At 40.0% G+C, this 13,807-nt stretch overlaps 1 protein-coding gene across 10 annotated transcripts in view; it reads right to left on the bottom strand.

Annotated features, from left to right (window-relative positions):
• Positions 1-13,807, bottom strand: part of FAM13A (family with sequence similarity 13 member A) — a 338,407-nt gene that overhangs the window by 36,213 nt on the left and 288,387 nt on the right. For all 10 annotated transcript variants that reach the window (XM_040237865.1, XM_040237862.1, XM_040237866.1 and 7 more), the window contains 2 exons: positions 9,244-9,320; positions 8,841-8,883 (listed from right to left, as the gene is read on the bottom strand). In XM_040237865.1, coding sequence (XP_040093799.1) covers positions 8,841-8,883; positions 9,244-9,320 — 120 coding nt within the window. The remainder of the gene's footprint in view (positions 1-8,840; positions 8,884-9,243; positions 9,321-13,807) is intronic.

The raw sequence follows: 13,807 nt of genomic DNA, 5'->3' as shown, positions 1-13,807 counted from the left end.
AGGACATCGGAGGAATGGGAAAACTCCCCCTCAACACAAGGCTATCTTAACTAAGCGATTTTATATTTTTAAAAATGCACTGCAATTTAGTCTTTTTTACCTTGTTCTTTTGGCATCCAGTAAACCCAACCATTGTCATACTCCCCCGGTCACAAAATTATAAACAAAAGTGCTGCCTCACAAAAACATTTCTCCAGTAGCACAGATTTGTACAAAAGATTTACTTTGAGAATAACTGGAAATTTATTTGAGCAACTATATCATCATTAAATTAAAAAAGAAACCCAAACATCTGGGAAATCATAAATGTTTCTGTTAATGTATGAGAAATGTTCTTATGCTTAAAATAAAGCACTACTAAGACTTCCAGCTCCTTTTAATAGCTATTCAACCTACTTTGATATCACCAGGGGAATAGTCAGGGCTTTTACTACTGTATTTCTATGAAATGAAGCATTTTCTTCACATTTGGGATAAAATGAAATCACCAGTCAGTTCATGAAAGTCAGATGGAAATGCCAAGTAAATCTGGGGCTTTAAGACACTTTAAAAACTCTGCTTGTCTATTATACGGGGGTTGGGGGGCGGAAACACACACACACACACACACACACACACACACAGATTAAGTATTTATGCCACAAAAATCATTTGTTTCCTGAGCTGAATCCTAATGAGACCAGTGTTGAAGGACCCAATCTGGTGCTCAGCTTTTTAAAAGTTACAGCATCAGTTAGTCACCAACCATTTGTTTGTGTGTCAGAACCTCATATAGCAAATAAACATTTCCTCAACAAAGAGCTCTAATACCTGTTATACTTAGAGACAGAAAAAAGGGAAGAATATAAAAAATGTGATTCCATGGTGTAAGTATGGCACTTTCTTCACCAGGAACATCTGTGAGCACTGACCCTGTGAGGCGGTGGAGCGGACAGGGGTTTTCCTTCCAGGCAGACTTGGGATTGAAGAGCAACTGAGTAGCTCGGTGCCCTGGCTGAGCTGTTTCACCTCTCTGAGCCTCCACTTCCTAAACTATAAAGCGGCATTAATAACACCCATCTTGCATGGCTCCTTTGAAGATCTGAGAGGAGGTAGAAAAGGCCTCTAAGCATGGTGCCTGGGGCAGAGACACACAAATGGAAGTGATCCCTCTTCCTATTATTAGGCACCATAGGAAGATGAGTAAAATATTGCTACCTCTCAAAATGCTCAAGAGAGGAGTTAGAGGAGGCTTCTACAACTGCAATTCAAGGCGAAACATGCTACAACAGAGGCAGGGCAGAGTCTTGGATGCATTAGGAAAAGAGATTAGAGAAAAGGGCCACTCGTGTTCCCGTCATTGATCAGCAACAGTAAAGGTGTTTGGGCCCTGTGGGTCAGAGGGTCGGGGAGGAGGGCACCCCACACAGAGGGAAGGAGGAGGGGAGGCTGTGGGCACTGGGCTGGGCAGGGGCAGGGGATGCCGAGTGCAGGAGAGATGAGGCTCGGGTGCAAGCCTTCAGCACAGATGACACGCGTGCTGGATGAGCAGGGGCTGGGCTGACAGAGGCCTTGCACGCTGGGCTAAGTTTGGATTTTATCCTGTGGTAGATAATGGAAAGCCATTGAAGGATTTTAAAAAACAGCCTAGGGGAATTCCTTGGTGGCCCAGTGGCTAAGACGCCACACTTGCATTGTAGGGGGCCTGGGTTCAATCTCTGGTCAGGGAACTAGATCCTACAAGCCACACAGTGAAACAAACAAATACTTAAACAAAACAAAAAGACTAGTAACGGAGAAATGTGTGTTTTCCAGACTGATGTCTTAGGCATGGGAATGCACAGTGCTGGGAACACCTGCAGGCTTAGAGCTGGGCTCAGAGGCAACCTGTGTCCTCTGCTCACACCAGCTGCTGGCTTTGCTCCCTGTGTCCCCTCAGAGTGCTTGACAGTCTGCAGTGCTTGACACGACACGTGGGAAATCCCCAAATTACGCAGACACAAAAGCTGACTTAAAACGTGCACTTTTTATGACTGCCACATGTGAATTTGCACCAATTTCAAAGTAAAAAAAAATAACTAGAAATTAACTAGTTAGAAACTTTTTCCTAAGTTTTTGTTTTCTCTAAAATGTCTGGGTTTATTCACTCCTTCAACAACACGGTTTGGTGCACCCACTCTGTCCCAGGATCTGTGTGAGACGTGCAAGCTCCCTGCACTTAGGAGCTGACATTTAGAGCAACAGACTCAGCTGTGCTCTGTGGAGCTCTGGAAACTTGATTTTGGTGCAAGGCAACAGCGGACTACCTTGTGAATTGGTGAGCTGCTCTTCACGGTGTTCACAAAGTCTGGGAGTTAGGGATGTAGGAGAGGGAGCACCACCCTAGGTAGGACACTGGACTAGACGGCCTTGACAGGACTCTATTATTCTAACAAAGAGAATCAGGTCTAAACCTTACTAGTTTATTCAATTACAGTCCCATGGACAGAGGAGCCTGGTAGGCTACAGTCCGTGGGGTGGTTAAAAGTTGGACACGACTTAGTGACTAAACTCCCACCATTCAATTATAATAGTATATATTACATGTTATATACATGTAATAGGGCTGTCTATTATACATCAGGTGCTAGAGATACAAAGAAAAAATTTATTTAGTCATTCATCTAAGAAATCATTTTGAGGGCTTATCACGTGTTAGACGGTTTTTTAGACATTGGAGAAACTTCAGTGGCCCAAATGAATCTCTGCCCTAATCAATCTTACAGAAGGGGACAGTTAATAAAGAAAAAGAAGTCAAGCAGTGACATAGACTACAGAGGAAAATACAGCAGGGAAAGGAGGATGCTGAAGGTAGGGGCCATGCCCTGCTGTCTCATATTGGGTAGCCAGGGAAGGCCTTTCCAATAAGGTGGCATGTGAGCAGAGACACAGAGGAGACACTCTTTGAGGGAAGAGTATTCCAGGAAGAAGGAAAGCAAGTGCAAACGCCCTGAGGCATGGTCATGTTGTGTGTGTTTAGGAACAGCAAAGAGGTCCCTGTATTTGGAGTCAAGAATGTGTGCTGTGCCATAAATAACAGGGCGTCACTCACACTGAAGACCTATACGTACATGAGCTTGATATACATGAACTTCCAGACTCCCTGGCTGATTTTCTGCACAGCAAGGGAGAGATGTGTCCTTCATAAACCCACAGGAGCTCACACAGCTGTGGATACACGTGGCAGGGCTCGCTCACCAGCACATTTGCAGGCAAGGCCCTGTGCTGCTGTGCTCTGACCAGTCCCCCAGGGTGCTCTTTCTCTCGTCTGCTGCTGTATCTGAAGACCTGATTCCCAATTTCTGCTGACATGGTCACCTTGCTGGAGTTTGCAGAGGGGGCTGATAGCGTGGACCCAGGTATGCATGTGCATGGAGTAAGGATACTGCTTTGTAGCAACACATGAGCCAAAAACTCCTCTTACTTCAAATATCTGTCACCCTAGTCTGATGAGGCACCTTGCCAGGCTTCCCACCCTCTAGTAGTCTTATCATGGAGCATCAGGCCTGTGTACGTGACTGTCTGTTTCTCCTATTAGATCATTAATGTGTAAACGTCAAGGACAGTCTTAAATACCAAAAATATCTTTTGGTTTCAACTTTCGTTGTTTACACAAATTGTATCTTCAGTTAAATCTGGATTAATGCATTCATTTCATAATTTTCAACTCAGAGATCCTTGTGCTGTCACACACAAAACCCCATCAAAAATGTGGCACTGTATGAAAACATGCTAAATATTTATGTGATGAAATAAACTGAGTGACTGGCTCTTAGGAGGGACAACATGGCATGGCAGATATGGGTTTTAAAGTCAGAGATCTGAGTTCAAACACAGGTGACCAGCAGCAAGATCTTCAATGAGTAAACTTTGTATCTGAGATTCTTTTTCTCTAATACAGGACCATAACGTCAAACAGCTGGGAAGATAAAGTGAAAAATATGTAGTGTAAAAAGAGCTAGCTTGTCATAACTGTAGAAGAGATGCTAATTCCATTTATACACTACCTCCCTTTCTCATTCATTCATTTGGAAGTGTTTACTGAACACATACTACGTGCTAGGCACTGGAATTTCAAGAATTAACGAGACAGGGGATTCAGAGTGGAAGGGATTCACTGATCATATAAGTGCCAAGTCACATACATGTTATAGAAGGAAAGCACAGGATACTAGGGAGCAAACAAGAGAGAGCTCACCTAGCCTGGGGCCACACTTTACACTCCATGGTCAGGTCAAGGAGCCATTAACTACCAGTCTATTCACCTGACTCCTGTTAAGACTTGTCCCTGTCTGGCTGGGCCTGGCCGGACTTCACTCATTCTGCTCCTTCTTGTTGTTCTTCAGTCGCTCAACCACGTTTGACTCTTTGAAACCCCATGGCTTGCAGCATGCCAGGCTTCCCTGTCCTTCACTATCTCCTGGAGTTTGCTCAGATTCATGTCCACTGAGTCGGTGATGCTATCTAACCATCTCATCTTCTGCCGTCCTCCACTCCTTTCCTGGCCTCAAATCCCAGGTGAATGTTTGTTCCACCCCTTCTCCCTACCTGCACAGGATTTGGATAGGAAGTGGCAGGACAGTATCAGCGCCCTCCACAAGGCAGTGGGCACAGGAAGGAGCCACAGAAGTTAACAGAAGAGCCTCATGAAGTGTAAACATTTACTGTTTGGCCTGACAAGAAAGGAAAATAAACATAACAAATTCCCCAAATTCATGTGAATTACCAAGCTTCAGTAGCCTTTCAAGACTGGATGGAATTGGAAGCGAATCTAAACAAACAGAGCTTTTCAAATCTTTCTGGTTCTAGTTTCAGAACCAGTACTTGTGCTCAGTCACTAGGTCGTGTCTGACTCTGCAACCCCATGGACTGTAGCCCATCAGGCTCCTCTGTCCATGGAATTTTCCAGGCAAGAATACTGGAGTGGGTTGCCATTCCCTTCTCCAAAACCCTAAAGCTTCCATGAAATACAGTGAGGCTGAAATAACAGAGTCATCCATTTCATAAATACTTGTTGATGAGGATATTTCAGAATTTATCTCAAACCTTCTCAATGCAAATACAAACCTTCACTTAAGCTCCTGTGATAACTAATATTAATTCTCATGCTTGATTAGAAAGTCTTATCTTTTCTCCTTCTCTCTTCCTTTTTTTTTGAAGCAGGATAAGAAAAAGGGAAATAGTCTTTTGTTTATTATGAATGTCCTGTTTGTTATCAAAGGTATGCTTCTAAGCCCTTCTAAGCAGTAGGCTTAGAAAGCATAAAGAATGTAAAAATATCTTGAAGGAATTTAACACTTCAACTTCTGACTATAATGACCTCTCCCAGATAATGGCATACTCTACCACATAATTAAAAACTTTTACATGTTTTGCTTTTCTGACAAAAGGATTAAATATAAGGTTATCATTTTACTGTTCTGGATTTTATACAGAAACATGAAATACTTCAACAATAGAAAACAGCTTATCAGAAGGAATCAAGCTGAAACATAAAGCATAAACTCCACAGAACTCTGAAAACCTGTTCTTTCACGGTTATCTTTCAGAATCTAGAAATTTCTATTTTTAAGGACGACCTCTCTCCTGGATACTTCCACTTGTCAAATGAGTTTAAAAACAAACAAGAGAACAAAGTCTTTGAACTGCACATGCTCAGGGAACAGGGGGCTTCAGCTCTTGCACGTGTCATCCTATTTCGTCCAGCACGTATCATCCTATTTTATAAAAACATCAACCTTTCCAAAACTTAGCTGAAGAAATCATAATTAAATTTTTGGCACTCTGAAGTGACTCTAACTTTTTTCCCCCATTGCCAATGTGTCACTAAACGAATTTTAATACAAACCACTTTAAGAAATGCAGATGAAATAGAAAAGGATAATTCTCATCACTGACCATCTGAGACCTCAGCAGACTCTCCTTTTGGGTAAAATTAGGTGTAAGGTAAAAGATATTAACGAGACATACAAGAAAGGATAGATCTGTTTACTTTTCAATACATGCCTTCAAACAAAAACATACCTAAAGCTTCAAAATGATTATTTAATAAATAAAGTTGTGCCTGCATTTGCCTTTGAGCAGCAGACTCTAAGATGGCCTTTCCCTACCTGTGTATCCCTCTGAGGAGCATTTCTGAGACTAAAGGTTAACATTTCTCATTCTAATGAAAATATTCATCAAACAAGAAAGACAAATCACCTTTCTCCAATAGCTGTCATTTGTTGTGTTATCTTCTATGAATCTGAGCATTTACAAGGAAAAATTAAAAGGGCAACATTAATGAGGACAGTTCAGTTCAGTGCAGTCGCTCAGTCGTGTCCGACTCTTTGTGACCCCATGAACCGCAGCACGCCAGGCCTCCCTGCCCATCACCGACTCCCGGAGTCCACCCAAACCCATGTCCACTGAGTTGGTGATGCCATCCAACCATCTCATCCTCTGTCGTCCCCTTCTCCTCCTGCCCTCAATCTTTCCCAGCATCAGGGTCCTTTCTAATGAGTCAGCTCTTCGCATCAGGTGGCCAAAGTATTGGAGTTTCAGCTTCATCATCAGTCCTTCCAATGAACACCCAGGACTGATCTCCTTTAGGATGGACACAATCTGCCTTAATGGGAAATGAAACTGGGAACGTTACCATATCCATTCATAGTGGGCATGTAAATCTGATGTTACAGGAAATTGAAAAAAAAAAACAAAACAGCTAAACAGAATTCTAGGAGGGGTAACCAACCTCTAGACTCACTTTTCATTTCTGAAATTTAGGAATTAGTGCAGTATTATCAGAAAATAAGACAATTTGAGTTACATAAGTTTTAGAAAGTGCTACATATATTAAAATGTAGGAAATTATAATAGCATGGGAAAGAGGTTTAAAAATGGAAGTCAGATCTTTCACAGTCCTTCCTCAATCATAAAGTATCTTTCAGTGAAGGAAACACATGCGGTCATGAGTAGAAAAAGAATCCTCATCTCGTGGAGTGATGCCTTTTTTCCCTCCGTTGGTGCAGTTGTGAAAGAAGGATGACACGGAGAGCTTAGTCTGGATTTTAACTCACTGCCTAATTTTATCTCCTCGCTGAAATGATCATGATGACAATGATTATTAATAGTGAGTGCTTCAGAAGTGCCAACGGTGGGCTAGGTGCTGATTGGTAAATATACATGGGCAACACATGTAAGAATAGTTCCTGGCCCATGGAAGAAAGGTTTGAGATTCTTTCCCTGTGATGCCTCTGCTGTGAGAGCTGTCCACAAAAACACCAAGACAAACGGAGTTCAGCACGCATTTGTTTGGGTGCCACTTGGAATTTATGAGTTAATGTTACATAGTTCATCCCAAAGGCTGTTCTCCACCCTTTTATCGCCTAAAGATAAGAGGCAGAAAAGGGGAGAACTGAGAATACCTCTCCAGGAGGCTGGCAAAGCCATTTTCTTTAAAATAATATTCAATGGCATGATGAGTAGGTGCTCATTGTGAGAAGAGGAAGGGAGCAGAAAAAGGATGAAACAGAAGGAAACTAAAAACAGTATCATGGGAACACTGTGCTCTGAAAAACTGTGACTAGAGACTAGAAAAGGTCTGCTTTTTGCCTGGGTCCCAAGGAAGGAAGCATAAAGGAGTTGGAAATAAAGGATGAAAGCAGTGGCTCAGAAGCTATGAAGTCAGGGAGAAGCCTCCCCTCCTATTGTCTGGCTGGGTTAATGAAGAAGTGCCCATGACAGGTGACAAAGAGGAAATACGAGGAATCTAGAGAATTGGGGGGTGGTCGTGTCAGGTGGCCATTCATTTCCAGCAATTTTATACCAAATTCAACATAAGTGTGCGTTTTTCTAAGAAGGGGGTCCATAGCTTTCGAATTCTTAACTTTCTAGATCGGAGGTAGGAACCAATTAACCTTACGGAGGTAGGAACTGCAGCTGTTATTAAATCCCAGCTCCTGGCACATTACCTGCACATAGTAGGACTCAGTATATATATTACTGAACAACCCATCAGTGAGTTAGGTTACTGCCCAAAAAAGGTTAGGAATCAGTGGTTAGAGGGGGGATTCTATGCATAATTAACATATCAAGAGTCAGAATCCAAGAACAGGTTGAAAAAAGCTTTAATTCTTGCCCAAAAGAAAGCTGATCATAAGACTGAAGGTGCAGTTGGAAGCATTTGGAAGTAGTGAGTTATATACACAAGCATGAATGAAAAATGAAGCTCAGCACACTGAATGGAAGCCAGCATTGGGACAAAGGAAATCAAATACTTGGGTCAGGAAGGCAATGTCACCAGAGGACAACAGGGAAGCTAGGCAGGTTACCGAAACATTAAGATACAGACAATAGAAGGGAGTTAGACATTATTTTCTCTGTCGTTTACTTAAAATAAGATACAAAACTCAGGAAACGAATTTAATAACTTGAAATGATTTTAGGTTAATTTGAAAATTAATGAAATTATCTCTGTGACAAATCCACTATGATTCACTATTATCTGTCTCAATCACTTAAAAAAATGTTTGAATTCATGGGAAATCAAACCAGTAGCTTTGGCTTTTATTTTGTCTTATTTTATGGAAAAAAATCTAAGAAGAACTCTCCCTGGTATTAAAGTTTATCTTCACAAGTCAAATAAAAGAATTCAAAAAAACCCAAAAGAATAGAGTTCTTACGATTTCTCAAGGAATTTTTATGTCTCAATATTTGCCTTTCTCAACAACTGTCACTTAATCTCATCACCTCTTATGATAAGCCAATAAATCTTCACAGGGACTCTCAAGAACATAAGAACAGTCCTGTCACAGTCACAATCTTACTTGGTAGCTACTCACCTCAAAATGCTGGGTCTGTCTGCCATCCTTTTCATTTTCTTTGCTACAAACAAAATATAAACTGTCATTCTGTTTTATAACAATACTTCTCATTCATTGAAATTATACTTTTCCTTGTTTTAGAACTTCAGTAGCTCTAAATAAAATTCTTATGAAATTAAAAAACAAAACAAAAAATTAAGACCTAGAAACAACATAACACATGAATATGGTTATCTGCCTTTAATAGCACCATAGTAGATTTTCCCATCCCAAAGCATTTTCCTTGTTGTAAAATGCTGTTGGTAAATATAGGGTTTGTTAATTTTATGCTTTTTAGTTCTTTTAATGCACATTGCACTAAATGAGAAAAAGTTTATTTACATTTTTATAAACGGTGTTCGTAGAAAACTCTTAAAATTACCTTCCATCTGACATCAGTTCAACATGATCAGATCCAGTTCTCTCATGAGATGGTGTGGGATTGAGGTTTTCCATGTTCTGTAACAAAACAAAGCAAACTTGTTGTCCAGCAGTAATGGTAAGAAGTATATAACAACAGATCCTTCTTTCTTTAATATAGAAACATGAGATAATAAGTAGATATTAATTCATTCTAGTCCTCAGATTCCCAACTTTGTTAAAATTGGTAAAAATTATGACACTTTATCATACACTGTTGGTATAAAATTGTATGTTGAACTTCGTCATTCCATTAGCAAAAACATCTGACAGCAGACAGAAATGATCATTATGGCCTACAGCGTTCCTGTCGGGTGCTGTCCACATTTTATAGCTACATAGAGCAAAACCCAGACTCTCAGAATATTAGGGAAGCATTAGAACTAGACCTGAGGAATCTGACTTCTAATGTAATCAGAAGCCAATGTCCCATTCATTGTCTGTTTAACATCTTTTCAGTGTTTCTCGTCAAAATGATCTGAGGGGATATGCAGCTTGTATCTAAACTGCAAAATAGCCATCACAAAGACATGGAGTTAAGAGCCTTTTCTTCTGTGATATATAATGTTAATCTTTATATCAGCCAAATGAAAAAAATAAACAGGAAACTTACTTCAAGTAGCATGAATTTCAGACTGACGGAGAGGGCTTAACACTTATCGGGAGGCATATTAGTAAGATTTTTTGACTGCCTCTGTGAAAACAGCCAACGGTTTCTAAATACAATCCAGGTGACTGAGCACAAAGTAAGCCGTCCCCATGCAGGAAGATTGCAAACAGGCAAACAAGAGCACGCTTGCATTTGGGGGACTCAAACGCACAGCTGCCTTGGAGATTTGGACCTGAATTTCATGGAACTCAAAGATTCATTTCTGCATTAAAAGACTGTTAAGTACAATCCATGTATTCTGTGTTGTCAAAATAAAGAACACATTGAAGCAACATGCTTTCATCTACACATTGATTATCTTCCACTGTGAAAAGCCCATTGCAAAATACAACTGATAAAGGTTTACAGTGATCCTATGAAACTGAGATATACAAAAATCTCCACAAAACAAGCATATAGAGGAGATAACTAGTCTTGGGCTTGGTAGATGGATAAATTATTTTCCATTTATGGAGGTATGGTCTACTTGTCTGGAGCTCTTAAATATTTAAAGCCCTAGGTTCCATCAAGTATAAAAACAAGGGAGACAACATACCATAAGAGTTATTAATAGTGGCCCTGGAGTCAGAATGTTTGGGTTTGAATCTTAGTGCCATCATTTATTAACTGTAAGATCCTACTGACTCTGTTTCCTCAGCTGTGAAATGGGGGTGGCAACAATACTTAACATAGGGCGGTCGTAAGGATTAAATAAGGTAATACATGTAAAGTATTACGCTAATGTCTTATACATTTAGTGAATATTAGCTGTTGGTGGTGTTATTATGATTTCTAAAACTGTGTGATCTCCAAGGAAATATATTACTGCTATTTGCCCACAGTTAAGATGATGTCCCAGGAACTGATAAGACAGTGTTTGTGTCTGCCATTACTGCATACCCACTGACACGTTTAGATAATTTACACAGATAATTTTAGAATGGATCTGACAAATTTAAATATATATACGTGTATATATATATGAACATTCAATAATATGTGCATTTTTATACCTCTAAAGTTTGAGTTAGAAGAGGCTTCTCTGAAACGCCTCTCATTAAGCCAGAGCATAGTTGCTCTTATTACTGGAATGTGATTGTCCTGATAAAGAGCAATCCATCTTTAACAAAGAATCTTTGTTCACACTGGTAATCTTCAACAGAGTATCAAAATCTTTAGTGTAAGATCTAGTGCAATAGTATTAAATTTCCCTGAAGCTCTGAAAGATGAAATCCTGGGGAAAGCACAACCCTCTACCTTCAGATCACATGAAAACACTGTCCATGAAATACCTTTATAATTCTATGCAAATAACTATTTCAGAAGAAATAAAAATCTTCAGGTGGGAGGCTAAGATACATTCAGAAAGAACATAAAATAAACCATAATATAAATTTAAAGATATTTCAGTTAGCAGAATGTTAGATTTTTTTTTTTTTCCAAAACAGAGAGAACCAAGATACAATCAACATAGGCTTTGAGAATTACAGAAAATATCTAGTTATGTTTTACAACAGAAAGCTTTGCAAAAAGCAGGTGTGAAATGTGAGAAAGTTTAGCTGATTTTCAGGGTTAAGACAAGTTGTAATTTCAACTCTCTCGCCTACTGCACTTTTTAAAAAATGTTTGATCTACATGTTTAACAACTCTCTAAGGACCTGAGTTTCTACAGATGTAACTGACAAAGGGTGACTTTCAAAACTGTTCAGCATTTCTCTCTAAAGCTTTGTAATAATTCCAGTTTTCATGTTGTCTTCCACACATCTGAGACTGCTGAATATTCATAGTCTGCTTCCACCAAAGCAGCATGTGAGTACACAGTGTTCCTTTGCTAAAGTAATTAGGTTGCCCCTATACCTTTTGGAAACAGGAATATGTGAAGAACATGTTACAACTGGCAACCTACAGCAGTTTTTTAAAGAATGAGACTAACAAGGGTAGCAAAGATCTAGAAGTACATAACAAAATTACCTATTTTCTGTGGGTGCTAAACACTTTATAGATCCTAACTTCCATTCGTTGCCTAAGGGTTTGGAGAGGGAAGATTAAGAAATAGACCAGCCAGTCCCCGACTTCAGTGAGATGGGGAAAGGAGAAAATGAAATGGACAGGTCAAAGTAATGGCTGGAATTTAGAAAGCTTCCATTGCAAGACAAGTACGCTACTGAACTTTCAAATGCCCTGTGGTTGTTAACAGTGCTGGTCTTATGAGAAAATAGCGGCTCAATGACCTCTGAAGGTTTTTAACTGTTTTATGTGCCAAATGCTTCTCCAGGTGTGGTAAAAGAGAAGCTCCTTAATGTTTTCATTTATTAAAGTTTGAAGTAAAAGAACTCTTATAAAACATGTCTTATTGGATTAATTTTAGTCTTCTAAAGTTAGTATCTTTTAAAGGTAATAGACAATTTTAAGAAATAGCAAAGGGCAGATTATGTCTTTAAGTATAATTTGATAAAACTGCTTTTAGAATTGCACTAAAAAAGACAGATAAATCTAGTTCTGCCTCATAGAAGACCTACCAGAGACTTTTGAAAACATACAGATTTTCTATAATTTACTTGGACAATTTGGGGGTGTCAGAAGATACTGAATTTTAAGAACCATTCTCCTTAATTACAAAAATGACCTAAAATCTCTAAAGAACAAAAGCTTTGAAAAAATCAGACTGTGGAGCTTATTTTCAGTTCTTCCCCCTGGCCCCTTCTCTGTTTTGGCATTGACAGATAGGCTCAAACCTGTTTCATCACTGAAATACTTGAAAACACTTGGAGCACAAACAAATTTGGCTTCTAAAACTATAAAATGCTGATGAAGCCTTTATACTGTGTGTGTGCTGTGCTTAGTCGCTTCAGTTGTGTCTGAGTTACTCCTCTGCCCACGGGAATTTTTTGGCAAGAATACTGGAGTGGGTTACCACGTCTTCCTCCAGGGGCTCTTCCTGACCCAGGGATTGAACCTCTGTCTCCTGCATGGCAGGCAGATTCTTTACTGCTGAGCCAGCGGAGAAGCCCGACAAGCCTTTACAGATGACTTCTCTCAATATACAAACAATTCAGTTTGAAGGCTACATGGAACACTGCTAGGCAAAACAAGCTCATTATTCTAGCCTTGAGCTGTCAGAGAAGGTATCTGATATATTCTCATTAACAAAGGATTCATGACAAATTTTTTTTTGAATATTTTGTATTCTTTTGTACACGTCATGTTTTATGGCTTAAAACTGTAATAAATTAATTCATATTCAAAAAGACTTCCTGGTACTGTAAGAGGACACCTATGGAAGAGCTTGCTAGCTGTCCACCCAAATCCATTCCACCTTTCTTGCACAGTGATGTTGGAGCCACGTGCCCAGTGAGGCACATCTGAAGCCTCTCAGGCAGGTAGATAGGTCTTCAGTAGGATGTGAGAAGCTGTATGTGTGCTTTCCAGGCCTGCCTAATAAGCTGCCTCATAAGGTTCATGCCTTGACACGCACTTATTCTCTCCTCCTGTGAGCTGGAATGCAGATGAAAAACACGACTGCTCTGGAAGCTAGTTGCTGAAGCTAGAGGCAGTTGGCCTGAGTCCCTGAAACACTGTGTGGAGCAAGTCTTCTAACTCCTCTCCTGAGCCCTAAACTGCTTTAGGTTGTCACAGAAGAAAGAACTTTGATGGTGTTCAAGGCATTGAATTTTGGGTCATTTTGTTACTCAAGTTACTCTAAAAAAGAAAGTTTAAGTGCAAATGTTAGTTGCTCAGCTGTGTCCAACTCTTTGTGACCCCACGGACTGTAGCCCAGCAGGTTCCTCTGTCAATGGGATTCTTTAGGCAAGAATCCTAGGGTGGATAGCGGGGATCTTCCCAACCCAGGATGGAAGCCAGGTCTCCTGCACTGCAG

Source organism: Oryx dammah, unplaced genomic scaffold (assembly GCF_014754425.2).
Source record: "Oryx dammah isolate SB20612 unplaced genomic scaffold, SCBI_Odam_1.1 HiC_scaffold_3, whole genome shotgun sequence".
NCBI lineage: Eukaryota > Metazoa > Chordata > Mammalia > Artiodactyla > Bovidae > Oryx > Oryx dammah.
The sequence above is the reverse complement of the archived record's forward strand: the minus strand, read 5'-3'. Positions and strand labels throughout refer to the sequence as shown.